Genomic DNA, 23,602 nt, shown 5'->3' on the forward strand with positions numbered 1-23,602 from the left:
ATTTTTAAAAATTAAATTTCAAATCTGATTAAATACACAAACATAATTCAAAATGAAAATTACCAAAACCAAAATCTAATCAATGAAAATTAAACACACACTATAATAGAAAAAAATTATCAAAATAGACATAACGGTAGAATATAGGAGATAGAAAAACAAAACCAAAACGTCAATAGAGACGCATGAATAATGTGTGACAACTTCCTGTTGACAAACCTGCACAAACAGTATTAAATCCAAAGATGTGAAAATGAAATATTAGTACACGTAAGTAAGGAGATGTTAATAACAAATACGATTAGTAGAAGGAAACACCGAGAAAAACTAGTAAAATTTGTAAAAACTAAATTTTAAATCTAATTGAATGAAACAAAATAGTGCATAATGTATAATCAATGGAAAATTAATTACATAAACTAATGTAACATAACATAATTATCAATGTAGAAAAAAGAAATGTATAAGGGTTAGAAAAATGATATTGAAATGTTGATACCAAAGTAGTAACAATCTTTCACTATTACTTGTTGACAAATCTATAGAAATGGAATTAAACAAAAACAGATGAAAATCAAATTTTAGTACACTAGAGTGGGTAACAAGATATTAATAAAACAGAACACATAGTATAACTGGTCATATTTGAAAAAATTAAATTTCAAATCTGATGAAATAAACAAACATAATGCAAAATGAAAATTACCAAAACCAAAATCTAATCAATGAAAATTAAACACACACTATAATAGAAAAAAATTATCAAAATAGACACAACGGTAGAATATAAGAGATAGAAAAAGAAAAGCAAAATGTCTATAGAGACACATGAATAATGTGTGACAACTTCCTGTTGACAAACCTGCACAAACAGTATTAAAACAAAACATATGAAAATGAAATATTAGTACACTGAATTAAGGAGATGTGAATAACAAATAAGATTACTATAAGGAAACACATAGCAAAACTAGTTAAATTTGTAAAAACTAAATTTGAAATCTAATTGAATGAAACAAAATAGTGCATAATGAAAGTAAATAGAGAATTAATATAATAAATAGTAAATTAATTACACAAACTAATGTAACATAACATAATTATCAATGTAGCAAAAAGATATGTATGAGAGTTAGAAAAATGATATTGAAATTTTGATACCAAAGTAGTAAATATCTTTCACTACTACTTGTTGACAAACCTGTAGAAATGGAATTAAACAAAAACAGATCAAAATCAAATATTGGTACACTAGAGTTGTAAGAAGATATTAATAAAACAGAACACATAGCACAACTGGTTATGTTTGGACAAATTAAACTTCAAATCTGATTAAATAAACAAACATAATGCAAAATCAAAATTACCAAAACCAAAATCTAATCAATGAAAGTTAAACACACACTATAATAGAAAAAAAAAATCAAAATAGACACAACGGTAGAATATAGGGGATAGAAAAACAAAACCAAAACGTCTAGAGAGACACATGAATAATGTGTGACAACTTCCTGTTGACAAAGCTGCACAAACAGTATTAAAACAAAACATATGAAAATGAAATATTAGTACACTTAAGTAAGGAGATGTGAATAACAAATACAATTACTAGACGGAAACACAGAGAAAAACTAGTTAAATTTGTAAAAACTAAATTTGAAATCTAATTGAATGAAACAAAATAGTGCATAATTAAATTAAATAGAGCAATAATATAATCAACGGAAAATTAATTACACAAACTAATGTAACATAACATAATTATCAATGTAGGAAAAAGAAATGTATAAGAGTTAGAAAAATGATATTGAAATGTTGATACCAAAGTAGTAAATATCTTTCACTACTACTTGTTGACAAACCTGTACAAATGGAATTAAACAATACCAGATGAAAATGAAATGTTAATACAGTAGAGTGGGTAAGAAGATATTAATAAAACAGAACACATAGCATAACCGGTCATATTTTTAAAAATTAAATTTCAAATCTGATTAAATACACAAACATAATGCAAAATGAAAATTACCAAAACCAAAATCTAATCAATGAAAATTAAAAACACACTATAATAGAAAAAAATTATCAAAATAGACATAACGGTAGAATATAGGAGATAGAAAAACAAAACCAAAACGTCAATAGAGACGCATGAATAATGTGTGACAACTTCCTGTTGACAAACCCGCACAAACAGTATTAAATCAAAAGATGTGAAAATGAAATATTAGTACACATAAGTAAGGAGATGTTAATAACAAATACGATTAGTAGAAGGAAACACCGAGAAAAACTAGTAAAATTTGTAAAAGCTAAATTTTAAATCTAATTGAATGAAACAAAATAGTGCATAATGTATAATCAATGGAAAATTAATTACATAAACTAATGTAACATAACTTAATTATCAATGTAGAAAAAAGAAATGTATAAGGGTTACAAAAATGATATTGAAATGTTGATACCAAAGTAGTAACAATCTTTCACTATTACTTGTTGACAAACCTATAGATATGGAATTAAACAAAAACAGATGAAAATCAAATGTTAGTACACTAGAGTGGGTAAGAAGATATTAATAAAACAAAACACATAGCATAACTGGTCATATTTGAAAAAATTAAATTTCAAATCTGATGAAATAAACAAACATAATGCAAAATGAAAATTACCAAAACCAAAATCTAATCAATGAAAATTAAACACACACTATAATAGAAAAAAATTATCAAAATAGATATAACGGTAGAATATAAGAGATAGAAAAAGAAAACCAAAATGTCTATAAAGACACATGAATAATGTGTGACAACTTCCTGTTGACAAACCTGCACAAACAGTATTAAAACAAAACATATGAAAATGAAATATTAGTACACATAAGTAAGGAGATGTGAATAACAAATAAGATTACTATAAGGAAACACATAGCAAAACTAGTTAAATTTGTAAAAACTAAATTTGAAATCTAATTGAATGAAACAAAATAGTGCATAATTAAAGTAAATAGAGAATTAATATAATAAATAGTAAATTAATTACACAAACTAATGTAACATAACATAATTATCAATGTAGCAAAAAGATATGTATGAGAGTTAGAAAAGTGATATTGAAATGTTGATACCAAAGTAGTAAATATCTTTCACTACTACTTGTTGACAAACCTGTAGAAATGGAATTAAACAAAAACAGATCAAAATCAAATATTGGTACACTAGAGTTGTAAGAAGATATTAATAAAACAGAACACATAGCACAACTGGTTATGTTTGGACAAATTAAACTTCAAATCTGATTAAATAAACAAACATAATGCAAAATCAAAATTACCAAAAGCAAAATCTAATCAATGAAAATTAAACACACACTATAATAGAAAAAAATATCAAAATAGACACAACGGTAGAATATAGGGGATAGAAAAACAAAACCAAAACGTCTATAGAGACACATGAATAATGTGTGACAACTTCCTGTTGACAAACGTGCACAAACAGTATTAAAATAAAACATATGAAAATGAAATATTAGTACACTTAAGTAAGGAGATGTGAATAACAAATAAGATTAGTAGAAGGAAACACATAGAAAAACTAGTTAAATTTGTAAAAACTAAATTTGAAATCTAATTGAATGAAACAAAAAAGTGCATAATGAAATTAAATAGAGCAATAATATAATCAACGGAAAATTAATTACACAAACTAATGTAACATAACATAATTATCAATGTAGCAAAAAGAAATGTATAAGAGTTAGAAAAATGATATTGAAATGTTGATACCAAAGTAGTAACAATCTTTCACTACTACTTGTTGACAAACCTGTAGAAATGGAGTTAAACAAAAACATATGAAAACCAAATGTTAGTACACTAGAATGGGTAAGCAGATATTAATAAAAGAAAACACATAGAAAAACCAGTTATGTTTCTAAAAATTCAAATTCAAATCTGATTAAATAAACAAACATAATGCAAAATGAAAATTACCAAAACGAAAATCTAATCAATGAAAATTAAACACACACTATAATAGATAAAAATTATCAAAATAGACATAATGTTAGAATATAGGAGATAAAAAACATAACCAAAACATCTATAGAGAGCCATGAACAATGTGTGACAACTTCCTGTTGACAAACCTGCACAAACAGTATTAAAATAAAACATATGAAAATGAAATATTAGTACACTGAAGTAAGGAGATGTGAATAACAAATAAGATTAGTAGAAGGAAACACATAGGAAAACTAGTTAAATTTGTAAAAACTAAATTTGAAATCTAATTGAATGAAACAAAATAGTGCATAATGAAATTAAATAGAGCAATAATATAATCAACGGAAAATTAATTACACAAACTAATGTAACATAACATAATTATCAATGTAGCAAAAAGAAATGTATAAGAGTTAGAAAAATGATATTGAAATGTTGATACCAAAGTAGTAAATATCTTTCACTACTACTTGTTGACAAACCTGTACAAATGGAATTAAACAATAACAGATGAAAATCAAATGTTAATACACTAGAGTGGGTAAGAAGATATTAATAAAACAGAACACATAGCACAACTGGTTATGTTTGTACAAATTAAACTTCAAATCTGGTTAAATAAACAAACATAATGCAAAATCAAAATTACCAAAACCAAAATCTAATCAATGAAAATTAAACACACACTATAATAGAAAAAAAATATCAAAATAGACACAACGGTAGAATATAGGGGATAGAAAAACAAAACCAAAACGTCTATAGAGACACATGAATAATGTGTGACAACTTTCTGTTGACAAAGTTGCACAAACAGTATTAAAACAAAACATATGAAAATGAAATATTAGTACACTTAAGTAAGGAGATTTGAATAACAAATACAATTACTAGAAGGAAACACAGAGAAAAACTAGTTAAATTTGTAAAAACTAAATTTAAAATCTAATTGAATGAAACAAAACAGTGCATAATGAAAGTAAATACAGCAATAATATAATCAATGGAAAATTAATTACACAAACAAATGTAAAATAACATAATTATCAATGTAGAAAAGAGAAATGTATAAGAGTTAGAAATATGATATTGAAATGTTGATACCAAAGTAGTAACAATCTTTCACTACTACTTGTTGACAAACCTGTAGAAATGGAGTTAAACAAAAACATATGAAAACCAAATGTTAGTACACTAGAGTGGGTAAGCAGATATTAATAAAAGAGAACACATATAAAAATTAGTTATGTTTCTAAAAATTCAAATTCAAATCTGATTAAATAAACAAACACAATGCAAAATGAAAATTACCCAAACCAAAATCTAATCAATGAAAATTAAACACACACTATAATAGAAAAAAATTATCAAAATAGACATAACGTTAGAATATAGGAGATAAAAAACATAACCAAAACATCTATAGAGAGGCATGAATAATGTGTGACAACTTCCTGTTGACAAACCTGCACAAACAGTATTAAAATAAAACATATGAAAATGAAATATTAGTACACTGAAGTAAGGAGATGTGAATAACAAATAAGATTAGTAGAAGGAAACACATAGAAAAACTAGTTAAATTTGTAAAAACTAAATTTGAAATCTAATTGAATGAAACAAAATAGTGCATAATGAAATTAAATAGAGCAATAATATAATCAACAGAAAATTAATTACACAAACTAATGTAACATAACATAATTATCAATGTAGCAAAAAGAAATGTATAAGAGTTAGAAAAATGATATTGAAATGTTGACACCAAAGTAGTAAATATCGTTCACTACTACTTGTTGACAAACATGTACAAATGGAATTAAACAATAACAGATGAAAATCAAATGTTAATACACTAGTGTGGGTAAGAAGATATTAATAAAACAGAACACATAGCATAACCGGTCATATTTTTAAAAATTAAATTTCAAATCTGATTAAATAAACAAACATAATGCAAAATGAAAATTACCAAAACCAAAATCTAATCAATGAAAATTAAACACACACTATAATAGAAAAAAATTATCAAAATAGACATAACGGTAGAATATAGGAGATAGAAAAACAAAACCAAAACATCAATAGAGACGCATGAATAATGTGTGACAACTTCCTGTTGACAAACCTGCACAAACAGTATTAAATCAAAACATGTGAAAATGAAATATTAGTACACATAAGTAAGGAGATGTTAATAACAAATACGATTAGTAGAAGGAAACATCGAGAAAAACTAGTAAAATTTGTAAAAACTAAATTTTAAATCTAATTGAATGAAACAAAATAGTGCATAATGTATAATCAATGGAAAATTAATTACATAAACTAATGTAACATAACATAATTATCAATGTAGAAAAAAGAAATCTGTAAGGGTTAGAAAAATGATATTGAAATGTTGATACCAAAGTAGTAACAATCTTTCACTATTACTTGTTGACAAACCTATAGAAATGGAATTAAACAAAAACAGATGAAAATCAAATGTTAGTACACTAGAGTGGGTAAGAAGATATTAATAAAACAGAACACATAGCACAACTGGTTATGTTTGTACAAATTAAACTTCAAATCTGGTTAAATAAACAAACATAATGCAAAATCAAAATTACCAAAACCAAAATCTAATCAATGAAAATTAAACACACACTATAATAGAAAAAAAATATCAAAATAGACACAACGGTAGAATATAGGGGATAGAAAAACAAAACCAAAACGTCTATAGAGAAACATGAATAATGTGTGACAACTTTCTGTTGACAAAGCTGCACAAACAGTGTTAAAACAAAACATATGAAAATGAAATATTAGTACACTTAAGTAAGGAGATGTGAATAACAAATACAATTACTAGAAGGAAACACAGAGAAAAACTAGTTAAATTTGTAAAAACTAAATTTAAAATCTAATTGAATGAAACAAAATAGTGCATAATGAAAGTAAATACAGCAATAATATAATCAATGGAAAATTAATTACACAAACAAATGTAAAATAACATAATTATCAATGTAGAAAAAAGAAATGTATAAGAGTTAGAAATATGATATTGAAATGTTGATACCAAAGTAGTAACAATCTTTCACTACTACTTGTTGACAAACCTGTAGAAATGGAGTTAAACAAAAACATATGAAAACCAAATGTTAGTACACTAGAGTGGGTAAGCAGATATTAATAAAAGAGAACACATATAAAAACTAGTTATGTTTCTAAAAATTCAAATTCAAATCTGATTAAATAAACAAACATAATGCAAAATGAAAATTACCCAAACCAAAATCTAATCAATGAAAATTAAACACACACTATAATAGAAAAAAATTATCAAAATAGACATAACGTTAGAATATAGGAGATAAAAAACATAACCAAAACATCTATAGAGAGGCATGAATAATGTGTGACAACTTCCTGTTGACAAACCTGCACAAACAGTATTAAAATAAAACATATGAAAATGAAATATTAGTACACTTAAGTAAGGAGATGTGAATAACAAATAAGATTAGTAGAAGGAAACACATAGAAAAACTAGTTAAATTTGTAAAAACTAAATTTGAAATCTAATTGAATGAAACAAAATAGTGCATAATGAAATTAAATAGAGCAATAATATAATCAACGGAAAATTAATTACACAAACTAATGTAACATAACATAATTATCAATGTAGCAAAAAGAAATGTATAAGAGTTAGAAAAATGATATTGAAATGTTGATACCAAAGTAGTAAATATCTTTCACTACTACTTGTTGACAAACATGTACAAATGGAATTAAACAATAACAGATGAAAATCAAATGTTAATAAAACAATATGTATTCTAGTCATTGCAGCTTTCATCGAGACAAGACCAGTTTTCCAAGTAAAACAAATGTGGCAATTTAGTTCCTTCATGCTAAAAGATCTTGACGCATTCTAAAAAATCATGAAGAATTCTTGGGTTCCAAAACAAAGCTTTTACTCATTGCGGAATAGATGGCTGTTGAAATGATATAGCAGGGGTGCAAAGCCATTAGCTCCCCATCCTGGCCTCAACGCAAAAGGTTGATACATCAGTCCAGCTCGAGGAGGCATATGTGAAATAACACCAGTAGCAGCATAATAATGAGCGTATCCGCTAGGGATAATGGTAGTCGAAAGTCAAACTGTTATTTGCTGTCTGTGCTGCAATTATGCTTTCCTATCCTCTTTCCTTTGAGCAAGGGCAACATACAGTGGTTTACCATGAAACATGAATCCTGTGTCACATAAGATTAACTTAAACATAATTAAGGCATTGCAGACAAATAGTGTTTGATGTAGAATGGGTGTGGAAACTCGATCGGAATTTTAAATGCTTTTACATTTATTACGAAACTATATTATGAATGGTAAATATAAGAGACGTGGGAAAAATACTAACGATATTCTATGCAAAAATGAAGTATTAAACTCATAAAAACCAGATGATAAATGTAATTAATATTTTCAACTTTTAAATTTACATTTTAGTGTTATATGTTCATTAATCATTTTCCAGATCAATCTCATTTCATTCCTTTTTTTTAATATGATATCATCTTATAGTTCATCTTACTTATTTTTTCTTCAAACATATAGCTCTCAACCCTACAGATGTGACAAATTTTTTTATCAATATTAATAGAAAAATAATCAGAATCGTTAAACAAAAATTAATATTTATCAGAAAAATAGAAAGAAAAAATATAATAATTATATACTAGTTCAAACATTAATTGAATATTTTGTAAACAAATAAAATAAAATTAAAATTAAACTACGAAAAATTTAGTACAGGAAAATGAAAATAAAAAATAAAATAACAGTTACATCAGTTCAAATAATAATTGTTTTTTTACGAAATAAAATAAAATCACTAAATATAACAAAAATAAATTGATTTAAACAGTAATTGATTAAGGAAATAAAAAATCTATATGGCATTGTAAAATTCTAATATATATTATATTATTAAAAGTGAACAAAGAATCGACATTCCTCCCTCTCACCTCTTCTCCGCCACTCTCACTGTGCCTAACGATTACTTCCTCGTATCAGTATCGCGACGTGACCACATCACTCTCATAATTTTTCCATTCAACAACGTATGATTCTTAGTTTTGATTGCACGAATTGCTATGACAAACACCATTTCAGTAACACGATCTCAAAGATCTGGATCAACACACCTTTATCGTTCTCTTTCATTCAAGCAACGTGTTTATATATAATGTCATAACAAGAAATTAATTAAGTTAGAAATATACGAAGATCAAGATTTCAAGAAAAGAAAACGGAGCACAATTGCGTCAAACCTAAACGAAGAAAACATGAATGGAGACGAAACGCACAGGATGACAAACAAAATAGACCTAACCATAACAGAGGGATTTACCGGTGGAGGAGTCTTTGCAGACGCGGACACACTTAAGGCTCTTGAACTCAGAATGCATCAATTAGGTGGCTGTCGGAGACGCGCCAGAATGGAGGTCGCCGACGTAGGGCACGCCGGAGAGGCGGCGACCGACGGAGGAACCGCCGTGGATAAATATTTCGATTGAAAGAGTAAGGAAAGAGAAGGTGCCACCGTAAGGCATTGTTCTTGTGTTATGTGAAGCGGAACAAGAAAACGTTAGTGGTGAGGTGAGTGAGAGAGGAAAGAAGAGGGAAAGAGTGTGATACCATTTGAGACCAAAACAGAGAATCGGAGAGACAAAGAGACAGAGAGTGATGTTGGTGTGTTTGTGCGTACGGGAGTCATTGATTGTAAGAGGATTCCGCATGCTAACCGTTAGGTGCTAATAAACCATCATCTCGATCCCACACGCGCCTTGCTTGAGTGTCTCCCACACTCTTCATCTCTTTGCAATTTTCCATCATTTGTTATTTAGGGAAATTCGCGCCTGATCAACCAAACTTAACGCCTTTTGATAAGTTTACCCCATTATTTTTTTTTATAAAATATTCAAACTATACATAAATCTATTTATTGCAAACTTTGCACAGGTTTTATCTTATTGTTGGTAGAAGATGTAACCGTTGGACTGTTAGGAATTATTACCTCTACTTTGTAATTAACTATTACCGTGTCAAATAGATAGTTATGATTTTCCTTTATATTATTTTACCAAACATATTTAGTCGGTGAGTTTCATAGTATATTTAATGGGAGAAGAAACAAACATAATATTTTGATTTTGGTAATGATAATTAATGGAGTGCATTTAGAAAATAATGGTTATTAATAATGGTTGTAGTAGATACGTAGTTATGTGTCTGTAGTTAGAAATATAGTATATGTGTATGTGGTTAGAGATATAGTAGATATTTTTAGGGATGTTAGAACGTGGTATGAATGAAAGTTGGTAGAATTGTGTTGCAAGTAAGGATGATAACAAGTCGTGTGTCAGATACCAACTAGATTTTTCAAGTAAATTTTTTAAAACTTGCGGGTATTAAAAATACCTACATATATTATTTTAACCTAATAAAATATAAATTAAACTTTAATTTTAATTAAATTTAACTCAATAAATTATAAAATAATTTTAAGTTTAAATACTATTTTGCTTTCGATTTTCGTTCAGTTTATCAATGTAACTCTAGTTTTTTTTTTCAATAAAATTCTATTTTATTTTAATTTTATTCAATTTCAATAAAATTTCACATCTCTATTTTTTTCTATTTTCACCCCTCTAAGACTCATAAATCAGCCTAACCAGGGAATGCCACGTGGCACTATCCTACACTCATATATCTTTCGAACCATATCTTGTTGCATAGTCATAATCCTTGCACACAAATCTGCACTAATCATAGGATGTCACATGTCCACCATGCCATTGCGCCATTGCGCTATGACAAGCCACCCATCAATACAACACAAATTGGAACACCAAAGAAAACCAGTTCGAAATCACAAACCTAAACATGCCAGAAATTGCTTATTGTGTCACAAACCAGATTTGAAATGCGAGTCACCTGTCACAACCCCAAAACAATTGAACCCTGCACATGAGAACCACGAGAACGCAATTCTATAGGTAATTTCTTGCGTTTTTTAAATTCATAAGTTATTTCTTGAAAAAAAATTCGCAAGTAATTTTTTATGCTGAAATGAATTTATAAATATATTTTTCTACTAATATGTTTTTTAAGAAATTTCACAAACACTAGTGCAGGGAAGGGAAATGACAGCGGTTATTTTCAGCTTTTGGCTTCGGGTCCGCAACCGCTGCATATACGACCGAGGTAAAAAGCCATTAGTTTATGCCTCGGTTACAACCCGAGGCATATAAAATATTTACTGCCTCGGTTTTCGCCCAACCGAGGCCTAATGCGTACCAGAAATTCAAAAAATAAAAAAAATTTAATATACTTTCTGCCTCGGGTCTGTTTTGACCGCGACAGAAAGTGCATTTTACTGCCTCGGTTCTGGTCTAACCGAGGCATATGGCCATTTAAAAAAAAAAAATTAAAAATTCGATGATCTTCTGCCTCGGTTTTGGTTACAACCGAGGCATAAAGCTATTTTTTTTTTTAAATTCTGGTCCTATTTCATTCAAATCTAGCACATTTAACCTGCAAATTTTGAACCAGAAATACAAACCCAGCCAGAAACAATATCATATTATAATTGATGGACTCATTACAATACTTAAATACTATTCATATTGTAGCACTCATTACAATATCATGTGCTTCCATAAACAAATATACTAAGTACTATTGTATATTTGAATAATATACTTTGCCAAAGCTATCCTTAAATATTTGATGGACTTGACGGGGATTGATGTACTGGTACCAAATCTCTGCACACAAGAGAATAATTTAAATTAGTATATAAACTAAGCCAAAATTGCATATAAGTATTTCATATAGTGAAACAATTACCGTTTCCCAACCACTTGTGATACGAGCACGTACAATGGTTGATATCCATTGCATTACATAGTAACCGCACTCATATGAGCCGGTTTGTAAATTACACTACAATGAATGCACATATATAAGTAATTGATGAAGAAAAGAAATTGAATAATTATAATACTATAGACCAAAATAGCAAACCTTGAGGCTCAACCATGCTAGCCTTTTTGTCATAGCAGTTGATTTCCCTAACAACATGCTATGTCCAGCGATTGAACTATGAAAAAGGTAATGTGTTAAGATACAATTATATAAGAAAGAAAGTTCATAAAATTAAGGTTCTTACCAATCTATAACTTGTCTCAGATGGTTAGGAGGAGGCCTGTGCAAGGAACAAAGCCACACAGCAATGTTGTCCTTCATGGAAATTACAACTAGTTGCCAATGACGCCTGCAATAAAAAAAAATTCGTTGTTGTACCTTAAAATAATATATTATAATTAGAAGTCAACAAACTACACTTACCCAGAAATATAAGGGACAAAATATATTTGCTTCCCTTGTCCAAAGCATTCAGTGACGTATGCTTGAATGTCATCAAATTTATTGCCTACATGAGTGAGTTGGGGGTCTATGAACCCATATACATCACTCAACCCCATATTGTTACTGACACTAAAAATATACCTGGACAAAAACATTTATTTAATATAAGTTACTATATAAATTAATTAAACATAATGAATAATTTAGATGCTTACATCATCCATAACTGAATAAGGGTAATATTCAGTTCTTCTGTACCCGACGCAAGCTCTAAGACATCTTGCTTATGCAGGTACATTGGGATGTCACTATCTCTCCCAAATACATCAGAATCCCATGGAACTACCATCGGCTTATCACTAATGATGTCAGCAAGCTGGTGTAATGCACCAAGAGGATCGTCCAAAGATATTGGAATCTTCATAGGTTCAGGACTTTCCACTTCATGCGACTATTAGTACATGGAAAAAATAATTTGATTGTGAACATAAATAACATGTAAACTTAAAATGCAAAGTACTATAAGGTGAGTTTGGGGATCCATACCGAAGGGTCAGAAATAGAACCAACTAAATCTTTAGGCCAGGCGAGGAAAGACTGAAATGCCTGTGCCACAGTATATACCTCATCTGTTGGCACAGGAACTAAAGCATCTGGTATAATAACTTCCTCTACAGTGACCTTAACCTCATCATCCGCCAGCTCCATACCATGAAGAATAGTGGCTGCCTCAAATTTTGTTCCACGAGCAACTAGTGTCTTCCCTGTACCATGCAGAACATATAGTTCACATCGATGAGTGTTGTCTGCATCATCCCCTGGTACAGCTGGACCCGAGCAACTCCCCTTTTTGCTTCTACCTGTTGGGGGCACAAAAGGTTCTGCTTGGGGAATTAGTTGCGGAGGGTTGCAATGACCACCAAAATGTTGCTCGAATTGACGCATAACCCTTTCAGTGATTTGTTCTGTCAACCGTTGAGTCAGTTTTTCTTCATACTCAGCACTATGTGTCCATGAAGATTGACTAGAGGAGCCACCAAAAAATTGACGAATGCCGACTCCTGATCCAGCAGCACGCACACGTCCGGGGTGCTCAGGTTGTCCAATTGCAGCAGCAAGAATATCATGACGACCTTCTGGAATGAAAGTACCTTGGGAGCTCTGCTCAACCAAGGAGTCCTACAATATAACACAAGAAAATTAAGAGAAACTCGGTATAAAATGATATTAATATTTTAGTAAAGTTAACTCTTACAATTTTTTCAGAGATTTCTCGTGCAGTTTCGGAAGTGTAGGTGCCCGATGATCGTAGGCGGGCTAACTTCCACTTTTGATGACGAGATGGTGGTGAAGGAGGCGCAAGACAATCATCTTCAGAAGGTGGGGGCCTAGATTTTTCTTTTTCCTTCAATATCTTTTCTTCAAGCTTTCTATACCCACCACGAGACAATATGTGTGGGTTTTTATTTTTTTTACTTATTGCTTGGGCTTTTGTCCTTATTTCCTGTAACATATAATTGATTTTATGAATTAGTTCAACTTGTAGACAATTTCAACAAATTTTTGAATTCAAGTAAACTAACCTTCCATCGCTCAGATGTACGAGACTCAACAAACTGACGCCAAGTGTCTTCATCAATTGAAGTGTATAGCTCACGTGGATCTTCATTCTTTTTAGATCCATAGACATACCTAGACGTTAGTTTTGTCTTAAAACCACGAAAATCTTCGGCGACTGCTGCCAGACATCTATGTTTAAGTGTCGGCACATTTGGAATATCAAATGTCGTCTGCAATAAAGAAAATGAACATCAATAAGTGTTTTACCAATATAATAAAAATATAAATTAAAAAAATTACGTGACATAATTTACCGTTAGATCCTGCCATATCATGTTCCGTTGAACTTCAGACACATGATCGAAACTAGGAGTAAGGATGGATATTCTTTCACGTGCCAGTACTCCTAAATAGCTTCTAAAGAGGTCTCCATTACGACCTGAAGCTTGACCAGTGATGACGTCAATAATGACATGAGTCTTCTTACCTTTAGCTTTTCTCAACATGAGCTTCCTCAATCTAGTGGCTCCTCTAGTGGTTCTCTTTTTAGGCAATTCATCCTCCGATGATGATGATGAAGTCTGATGGTCAGCCATATATCTGTTGTTAAAACAAAAAAATACAAAAGATTAATAACAAATAATATATTATTTCACAAAACACGTAAATTTATATAAACAATTCAGATTCATACATAAAGTTATGGATTGGTCATATGTATATTCCCTCATCGTGATCTTCCCGAATTGCTTGTACATCGTCAAGTACTGGGGCCTCATCAAAATTTATCGCTGTTTTAAATGGATGAGTGTCAGCAATATGAAGGTTACTCAAATTCTCTTCATTAACATCAATTTGTTTCTTGCCATGAAGAGCAACAAACCAATGTTCACTTGCAGGATCTTTTACATAAAAAACTTGAGATGGTTGATGTGCCATGATAAAAGGCTCGTCTCGATAACCCACCTTTCGAAAATCAACTAGAGTCATACCCGATTCATCAATTTTCACACCACTCTTATTATCAATCCACTTACATTTGAAGAGTGGAATAGTGAACACAGTATAGTCAACCTCCCATATCTCTTCTATTACACCATAGTACGTCATTGACCCAATTACCGGATTTTGATCTTTGGATGTGGAAAATTGCAGCGACTCAGCTTCAAGACTCACTCCACTATTTTGTACTGTGCTTTTATCATCCAAAGACTTTGTGTAGAATGTGCAATTATTAATTTCATAACCTGTAGAAGTTACGACATCAAATTTCAATCCATTTGCTAGCCACATCAAAGTCTCAGAAGATTGTGAATCTTTCAAAACCTCAGATTTAAACCAAGGCATGAACGTTTTGTTATGCTCCATCAACTGCCATTTCTCTGATTGTCTTGGATGTTGTTTCTTTACAATGGCTTTGTGTGCAGATAAGTAAGGGATCACCTCATCAGTGTTGTTCAATATGTATAGATGTGCTTGCAATAGTTCTGCGCGAGATTTGGTTACCACATTCACACCCCGGATGTTGTTACTTATAGAACACCTGTTCAACCATGATCTAGGAGGAACTCCTATCGGATTTGCTTTTGTCATGTAATCTGAACAAAACTCAATACTTTCTTCTGCTATATACCTTTCAATCATTGAAGCTTCTGGACGATATTGATTTTTCACGTACCCTTTCAAAATCTTCATATAGCGTTCAATAGGATACATCCATCTTAAGTATACTGGCCCACAGAACTTGATTTCTCTTACCAAATGAACAAGCAAATGTACCATAACATCAAAAAAGGATGGAGGGAAAAACATCTCCAGCTGACACAAGATGATAACAATTTCACTTTGAAGGTCATCTAACTTTAAAGGATCAATGACTTTACTACAAATTGAAGAGAAAAATGAACACAAACGAGTTATAGCTTGTCGAACATTTTTTGGCAAAATTCCACGAATAGCCACCGGTAACAATTGTTGCATTAAGACGTGACAATCATGAGACTTCAGGCCAACAAGCTTCAAATCCTGCATTGACACTAAACTCTTAATATTTGAAGAGTATCCTTGTGGTACCTTGACACTTTTAAGACAAAGGCAAAAACTTATCTTTTCTTGTCTAGACATGGTGTAACATGCGGGAGGCAAATAAGTACGCTTACCAGCCTCCCTTGGTGCCAAGTCTTTGCGAATATTCATTTCAAGCATATCCAACCGAGCATTTACTCCATCTTTTGTCTTTCCTTGAATGTTAAGTAGTGTACCAATCAAGCTATCACACACATTCTTCTCCACATGCATTACATCTATGCAGTGTCTAACCTCTAACTTCGACCAATATGGAAGATCAAAAAATATTGATTTTTTCTTCCAAGGGCTCGTTGTAGATGATTTCTTAGAGGTTTTCCCAAATACATGATGTATTTTATTAACTTTTTCATGAATTTGAAAGCCATTCAATGGAATTGGTGCATCATCATTCTCTTGATGTCCATTAAATGATTTTTTTAACCTTCGATAAGGATGATTCGATTGCAAAAATCTTCGATGGCGCATATATACTGTTTTCCTTCCGTATTTCAATTGATGAGCTGCAGTATTTTCTTCACATATAGGACATGTTTTATGACCCTTGACACTATATCCTGACAAATTACCGTAAGCTGGAAAATCATTAATTGTGCAAAATAACATTGCACGCATCATGAAAGTCTTAGAAGTAAAAGCATCAAATGTTTCAACCCCATCCTCCCACAACATCTTCAAGTCTTCAACTAGTGGACTGAGATAAACATCTATGTCATTTCCAGGCTGTCTTGGACCGGATATCATCATAGACAACATCATGTACTTTCTCTTCATGCAAAGTCCAGGAGACAAGTTGTAAATAAATAATATAACGGGCCAGCAGCTGTGGTTGGTACTTAAATTACAAAATGGATTCATTCCATCAGTAGCTAAACCAAAGCGAATATTTCTACATTCTTCACCGAATTGGGGGAACTCGTGATCAATATTTTTCCATTGCATTGAATCAGCTGGATGACGAAGCAGGCCGTCACATCTTCTCTCATCTGCATGCCATCGAAGGTTTTTAGCGTCTTTTGGATTCGCAAACAAACGCTTAAGTCTAGGTACGATTGGAAGGTACCAGACTACTTTCAAAGCGAGTCCATCCTTTTCTAACTCACCTTTATCTTCATTGTTGATTTTCTCCTTGTACCGTGATAAGCCACACTTCGGACACTTTTTCAATCCTTCAAATTCTTTCCTATAGAGTATGCAATCATTAGGACATGCATGTATCCGTTTATACTCCATACCCATCGGACAAAGAATTTTTTTGGCATCATAGTTGCGAGTGGGTAGTGTATTTCCATCTGGAAGCATTTCATTCAACAACACTAATAATTCTGTGAAACTCTTATCGGTCCACCCATTAGTCGCCTTCAAATTCATCAATCTTAACACCGCTGACAACCTTGTAAACTTAGTTGAACCAACATACAACGGAGTCTCTGAATCAGTAGAGATTGTCTCATACACGTGCGCTTGGGCAAAAGCTTCAGCGCCAACATCACGAATCATGTCCTCTAATTTGTCTTCTTCATGTTGATCTTCCACGATGGAATCCACAAAATTTTCAGTTCGGGAGACAGTTGGAAAGTCTATTAATTCGCCATGCCATGTCCATATTGTATAACTTGGAAGGAAACCATCGCAAATAAGATGTTCCCTAATTGCAGTTGCATTCAACTTTCTCGCATTCAAACAATTCACACAAGGACATCTAAACTTCACTTCATCATCACTTCTACCTTCATAACGTTGCGCAAATTGTATAAATTCTTCTACTTCTTTCTCATACTCAACACTGATGCGTGGCAAGTAAATCCAGTCTCGATCCATACGTTTATATACTGAAATTGTGTGAACAATTTCAGTAATCTTTAAAATTTCAGTACCCACAGTCGGACAACAGGGATACTACGTCAACACTGTCAAAAGTTTAAAATAAATTCTCATGAAATTGATACATACTAACTCCTAGGATCCAAATTATCTTCTAGTACAAACAATCCAAAATTTCTTCCATATTTTTAATAATCTCAAATTCAAGATTGAAAATATAAAAACATACAAGCAATCCAAAAAAATTAAATCCAGAGGATCCAAAAATAATCCAAATCGTAAAAATAAACATACCAAGGAGCGGTGGATTGAATGGAGGCAATGGCAACGGCACCGGAAGAACCTCCTCGAACAGAATTGCAGTAGCCGTTGGTGATGGTTGCTCAAAGAACAAACACGCTGCGGCTCCGGTGGCAGTGCACGACTCCTCAAAGGTGCAGCGACGGTGGTGGTTGGTCAAAGAAGAAGAAGAAGCCGCGGCGGTGCGGTGCTGCGACGAAACGATGCCCTGGAACGTCGGAGGTGTGCGGGACGATGGCGCAGAGCAGCGTTGGTCGTCGGAGAAGGGCGGAGCAATGCGGTGGTGGTTGGTCGAAGAAGAAGAAGCCAAGGCGCTGGAGCGTCGGGACGGTGGCGTAGAGCCGCGCTGGAGCGTCGGAGGTGCGCCGGAGGTGCGCCGGACGATGGGACCTGTGCGTGAAGGTGGTGCTGGTCGTCGGAGAAATGAAGGTTGGCCGGAGAAGACGATTTCGCAGAAGAACGGAGAAGATGAAATCGCAGAACAACAAAGGAATTGGGGTTTTTTAACCCTACGAAGAGATACTGCCTCGGTTAGGCGCTGAACCGAGGCATATACTACACTTACTGCCTCGGTTATTGAAGAACCGAGGCATATTCCTTCAGTAAAAAAAAAAAAAAAATTCAAATTGGGGGTCAACGCAGTGGTCAAAATAATTAAGTGTCTCTACTGCCTCGGTTAAGAGAGAACCGAGGCATATTGTATCAGTGAAAAAATTAAATAAATTAAATTAGTGGTCAACGCGCTGAGTCAAATTTTTTTAGCACTATATGCCTCGGTTATTATGACAACCGAGGCATAAAAGTTCAATTTAATTACAAAACTGCCACCGCGTGCTTTTATGCAGCGGTTCCGCATGAACCGAGGCATATACAGCGCTGTAAAAGCTCTAAAATACACTAGTGAAAAAAAAATTATAATAAATTTTTAAGAATATATAATTACTATTTGAGATGTAGGATTTTTATTTTAATCTATATATTTTTAAAATATGTTGATATATTTTTTATTTTACATTTTAATTAAATAAAATATTTTTAACGATACCTTAAATAAATATAATATATTATTATTTTTATTATTATTTACTATTTGTAATTTGTAATTCATAACTCATAATTTATAATTTATATTTTATCTTTATATATTTTTTAAATATGTTGATATTTTTTATATTTTACATTTTAATTAAATAAAATATTTTTAACGATACCTTAAATAAATATATGAATATATTTATTATTATTATTATGATTATATTATGCACCTTCTTTATTATTATTATTATGATTTTACTACTTTACTAGTCTCCATTTTATAAAGTTTTTGTTTGACAAAAAATATTGGAATAAGAAGTTTTATATATTTCTCCAATTTGAAGTTTACTAGTATTTTTACCCGTGCAACGCACGGGATATCGAATTTTAAAATTAAAAATTACAGTATATTTATTAAATTAATTTGAAATTATAAAAATATAATTAAATTTAATATAAATTTTATTTTATAAAATTCAATAATAATATTTTAATTGATTTTATAATAAAAATGTATTTAAGTTATTTATATATATTTTTAACAAAATGTATTATATATAATTATTTTAAATAATATATTAAGATTTAGATAATTAAAATTAAGAAATCAAATTTAATTTTGAATGAAATATTGAGTAAAAAATGTAGAAAAATATAATAGTTGTTTCTCTAATAATAAAAATGATGGACAATATAGAAATTGTTGAGTAGACTTAATAAAGATACAAACATTAGACGATACAAAAAATGTGAAGAGTAAGCGATATAAAGCTACAAATGATAGATCGTGCATATAAATGTAATGTTTAGTTAGTCAGATAGTACTCAATCTCTTCAGATGTGTCAATTTGGTACTCACTTTTAAAAATGTGTCAATCGAATCCCAACTTTTGAAAAAATGTCTCAATTAGGTTCCTTTCACTCTTGTAAGTCGTTTTAAATATCGATATCATTAATGGCGTTAATATTTTTTTCTCAAAGGGACCTGATTGAGACATATTTTCCAAAGTTAGGACCCAATTGATACCTTTGTAAAAGTGGGTATGAAACTGACATATCCAAACAAAAGTGAGTATTATCCGACTAATTACACCTAAATATAAATAGTAGATTCTTTAAAGATACAAATGTTAGATTGCAAACAAAATATAAATAGTAAACAATCAAAACTTACAAAATGTAGACTATGTAGACAAATATAAATAGTACACTATGCAAAAATACAAAGGTTAGACATTGATAGACTTTTCTATTGAAGTCCTTTTTTTACAATTTTTTTGGATTTTGAATTTCAAATTTTAACTTTGCTCCCATATTTCATAGCTTTTGAAATTTAGAATTTAAATTCAAACTTTATTACTATATATTTTGAATTTCAAATTTGACAATATATATCCTAATTTAGAAAAAAAAAATATTGAAATCGACATTATTAGTGATTTTTATATCTTTAAAAATTTTAAGAATGTATAATTTTAACTTGTAATGATATACCAATGTCTATGTTATAAAAATTATTTTTTAAATTATTGTTTAAGTTTGTGTAAAATGTCAAAAAATATGTGAAAAATATTTAAAAATATTTAAAAATTCATATTTAAATTTTACAATTATTTATTTATTATTTTACACTATATTTTAATTATTTTTACTATTATTATTATATTAGGACTAATATGTTAATATATTATTATATTATTAAGAACCATAGATCTTTTGTTCCTAAATATTATATTACTTGTTTATTTTCTATATCATATTTTTAACTTTTATTGTTTTTAATTGTGAATATTAATGTATTTCCATTAAATTTTTTTAATTTATCATTTTTTCATATTTTGATAATATATAAAATACGAACCTTTCTTATAAGTTAAAAATATTTGAAAGTTGTTTAGAGACATTATAAATTGAAAAACCTATGCTATTTTACAATTTTTTTTAATGTTAAAATTTAAATTTTATTGGTATATTTTTTGTTTAATTAATCAAATAGTACCACTTTCATTCTAAAGTTTCAGTTTGGTAATTGTTTTTAGAGAAAATGTTACTGTATATACTTCGAATTCCAATTTTCACAATATATGAATTTTAATCTTGCAATAATATTGAAATTGAAATAGTTAATTATTTCCATATCTTTAAAAGTTTAAAAAATTTATAATTTATAATTTTTACCTTATATTTTAATTATATTAATATTATTATATTTTATATTTACATTGTTACATATTATTATATTTTATAATATATTATTATATCATGGGTCATCAAATTTTTTGAATATTTGAATTTATATATTTTTATCAGAAATATTCAAGTATTTATTACAAAAATTAACTTTTTGTATATATTTTTCATTTTAAATGTTAAATTTAATTTTTTTATCACATTCTATTTCTTTTACTGTCCGTTACGATTTCAAATTTGAATCCAAAATTTATTAATATTATTATATGTATTATGATTAATTTTTCACAACTTAAAAATGATATTATTTTCAATGAATTAATTTTGAAATTTATTCTAAAAACACACGGAAGGAATATATTACCTAATATTAGCTACTGCTTGATGTTTACAAAAATCAACTATAAGAAAATTTCAGTTTCAAAGGACATTAAATGAAAAAAATTGTTTCCAATGTAAATTCAATGTGATGTAATATTATATAAAAATATAAAATGATAATATTACATTAATCCTACATAAATATAAATTTATTCTTAAATTAATATTTAAATTTAATCATAAATTGATATAAAGTTAAGAATACAACCATAATTAGTATTATTAGATCAATCAGTTTTCAAACACGTTAATAGAAGAAGATTTTGGTTTCCAATGCAATATTTTAAAACCATAATTGATATAAAGTTAAGAATACAACCATAATAAGTAATATTAGATCAATCGGTTTTCAAGCATATTAATAGAAGAAGATTTTGCATTTTGTATTAATCATTAGCGATAAATAAAGAAGCATATAACATCTCAAAAAACAACATGATGATATAAAATTTTTATATTTTTTATATACTTAAAATTGATAAATAATATTTTTCGTGAATGTCTTAAACTCTAATTATGTGTTTGATTGATACTTCATGATTCATTGAGTCCCACAAATCATGATTGTTGTTGTTCATAATAAATAGTCATAATTCAAAATGAAAAATTCTTGGAAGACGAAAAGTTTTCCATTTATTCTGTATATTTTTTACATGTATATTGAAAGACGTAAGTGTTGATTTATAAAGTTTATTCAATAAGCTACGTTAAAATTTAAGAAGATTTTTGAAAACTATATAAAGCTCTCTTAAAAAGGTAGGTGGATTTTTAAAATATTTTCCATTTAAAATTTTAATACAATAAGTTCATATATAACATTGCAATGAGAAACACAAAAAGTTGTTGGTTTCTAATATTTAATGTTATTTAATGACAAAGACATTCATCTTTGAGAAGCCGTAAAAATATATCTTGGAAGTAGGTTGGAAGAAACTGAAAAGTTCTTTAAGAAGTTGAAAAAATATAGCTTGGAAGTAGTGTTGGAAAAAACTGGAAAATTGTTTTAATTCTTAACATCTTTATATTTTTGGAAGATGAAAAGTAGATTTTGAAACATATAAATATATTTTTCAGTAAGCTAGGTAAAAAAAACAAAGTCTTAATTTTTAATTTGGTAATTAAATATATTTAAGGTAACTAATTTAAAGAAACTATTAACTGATCAGATTTTAAGAAAAGTGTAATATGTAATGACTATTTTTAAAATAAATTAATAAAATACATAATTTTTCTGTAGAAGAGGAGAAAATATTAATACTTATATAAAAAATATTTGTTAGTTATAAATCTTTCTTCTACTTTGAACTTTTTAAAAGTCTATGTTATCATTAATGAGACAAATTCATGGAGTCAGAACTTTATTTTAATTTTGTTTGTTCAAAAATTTAAAAACTTGGATTATGCCTTTATAATTTGTATTTATTATAAAAATAAAATGTAGTTTATGATTTGCATTTACTTCACTATAAAATTTCTGAAATAGTAAATATTATTTTATCAAATAACATTTAATATTATATTTTAAAGTATTCACTCTCGATTCTACAAAACATTTTAGTCATGTAATATTCATAAATTCCACACAAAATCCTAATTAATTTATTATATTACGTTCTTTAATTAGATTTATTTTATAAAAATTAGCTACCATCTCCAAGAAACTTTGTAAAAGTTTCTAAAGTTGTTATTTTATCATATTTACTTCAAAATATTAATTATGAAGACCACCAATGATGTATATTTTGGGACAATGCCATTAAAACTCAAAACAATATTGTTAGCTTTGCAAT

General features: G+C 29.5%; 2 protein-coding genes across 2 annotated transcripts; both read right to left on the reverse strand.

The window, feature by feature from the left end:
* Positions 1-11,737: 11,737 nt before the first annotated feature.
* Positions 11,738-14,593, reverse strand: LOC146882277 (uncharacterized). Its single transcript, XM_085667575.1, has 10 exons — positions 14,312-14,593; positions 14,021-14,227; positions 13,693-13,941; positions 12,984-13,616; positions 12,653-12,888; positions 12,417-12,578; positions 12,238-12,342; positions 12,093-12,168; positions 11,916-12,011; positions 11,738-11,833 (listed from the first exon to the last, which is right to left on the reverse strand). Exons 1-10 carry the CDS (start codon positions 14,591-14,593, stop codon positions 11,738-11,740), a joined length of 2,142 nt encoding a protein of 713 aa, XP_085523701.1.
* Positions 14,594-14,708: 115 nt separating this feature from the next.
* Positions 14,709-17,903, reverse strand: LOC146882278 (uncharacterized). Its single transcript, XM_085667740.1, has one exon. The coding sequence runs from the start codon at positions 17,901-17,903 to the stop codon at positions 14,709-14,711; it is 3,195 nt and encodes a 1,064-aa protein (XP_085523866.1).
* Between the last annotated feature and the right edge of the window lie 5,699 nt (positions 17,904-23,602).

Source organism: Vigna unguiculata, chromosome 10 (assembly GCF_037176805.1).
Source record: "Vigna unguiculata cultivar grain cowpea cultivar isolate G323 ecotype 2 chromosome 10, ASM3717680v1, whole genome shotgun sequence".
Lineage (NCBI taxonomy): Eukaryota > Viridiplantae > Streptophyta > Magnoliopsida > Fabales > Fabaceae > Vigna > Vigna unguiculata.

Coding starts and splice junctions, on each gene's coding strand:
- LOC146882277 (XM_085667575.1), bottom strand. CDS start 14,593: ATGGCTGACCATCAGACTTCATCATCATCATCGGAGGATGAATTGCCT. Junction 12,343..12,416: donor TTTGTCCCTTATATTTCTGG/GTAAGTGTAGTT, acceptor TTTTTATTGCAG/GCGTCATTGGCAACTAGTTG. Junction 12,012..12,092: donor TAGCATGGTTGAGCCTCAAG/GTTTGCTATTTT, acceptor CATTCATTGTAG/TGTAATTTACAAACCGGCTC.
- LOC146882278 (XM_085667740.1), bottom strand. CDS start 17,903: ATGGATCGAGACTGGATTTACTTGCCACGCATCAGTGTTGAGTATGAG.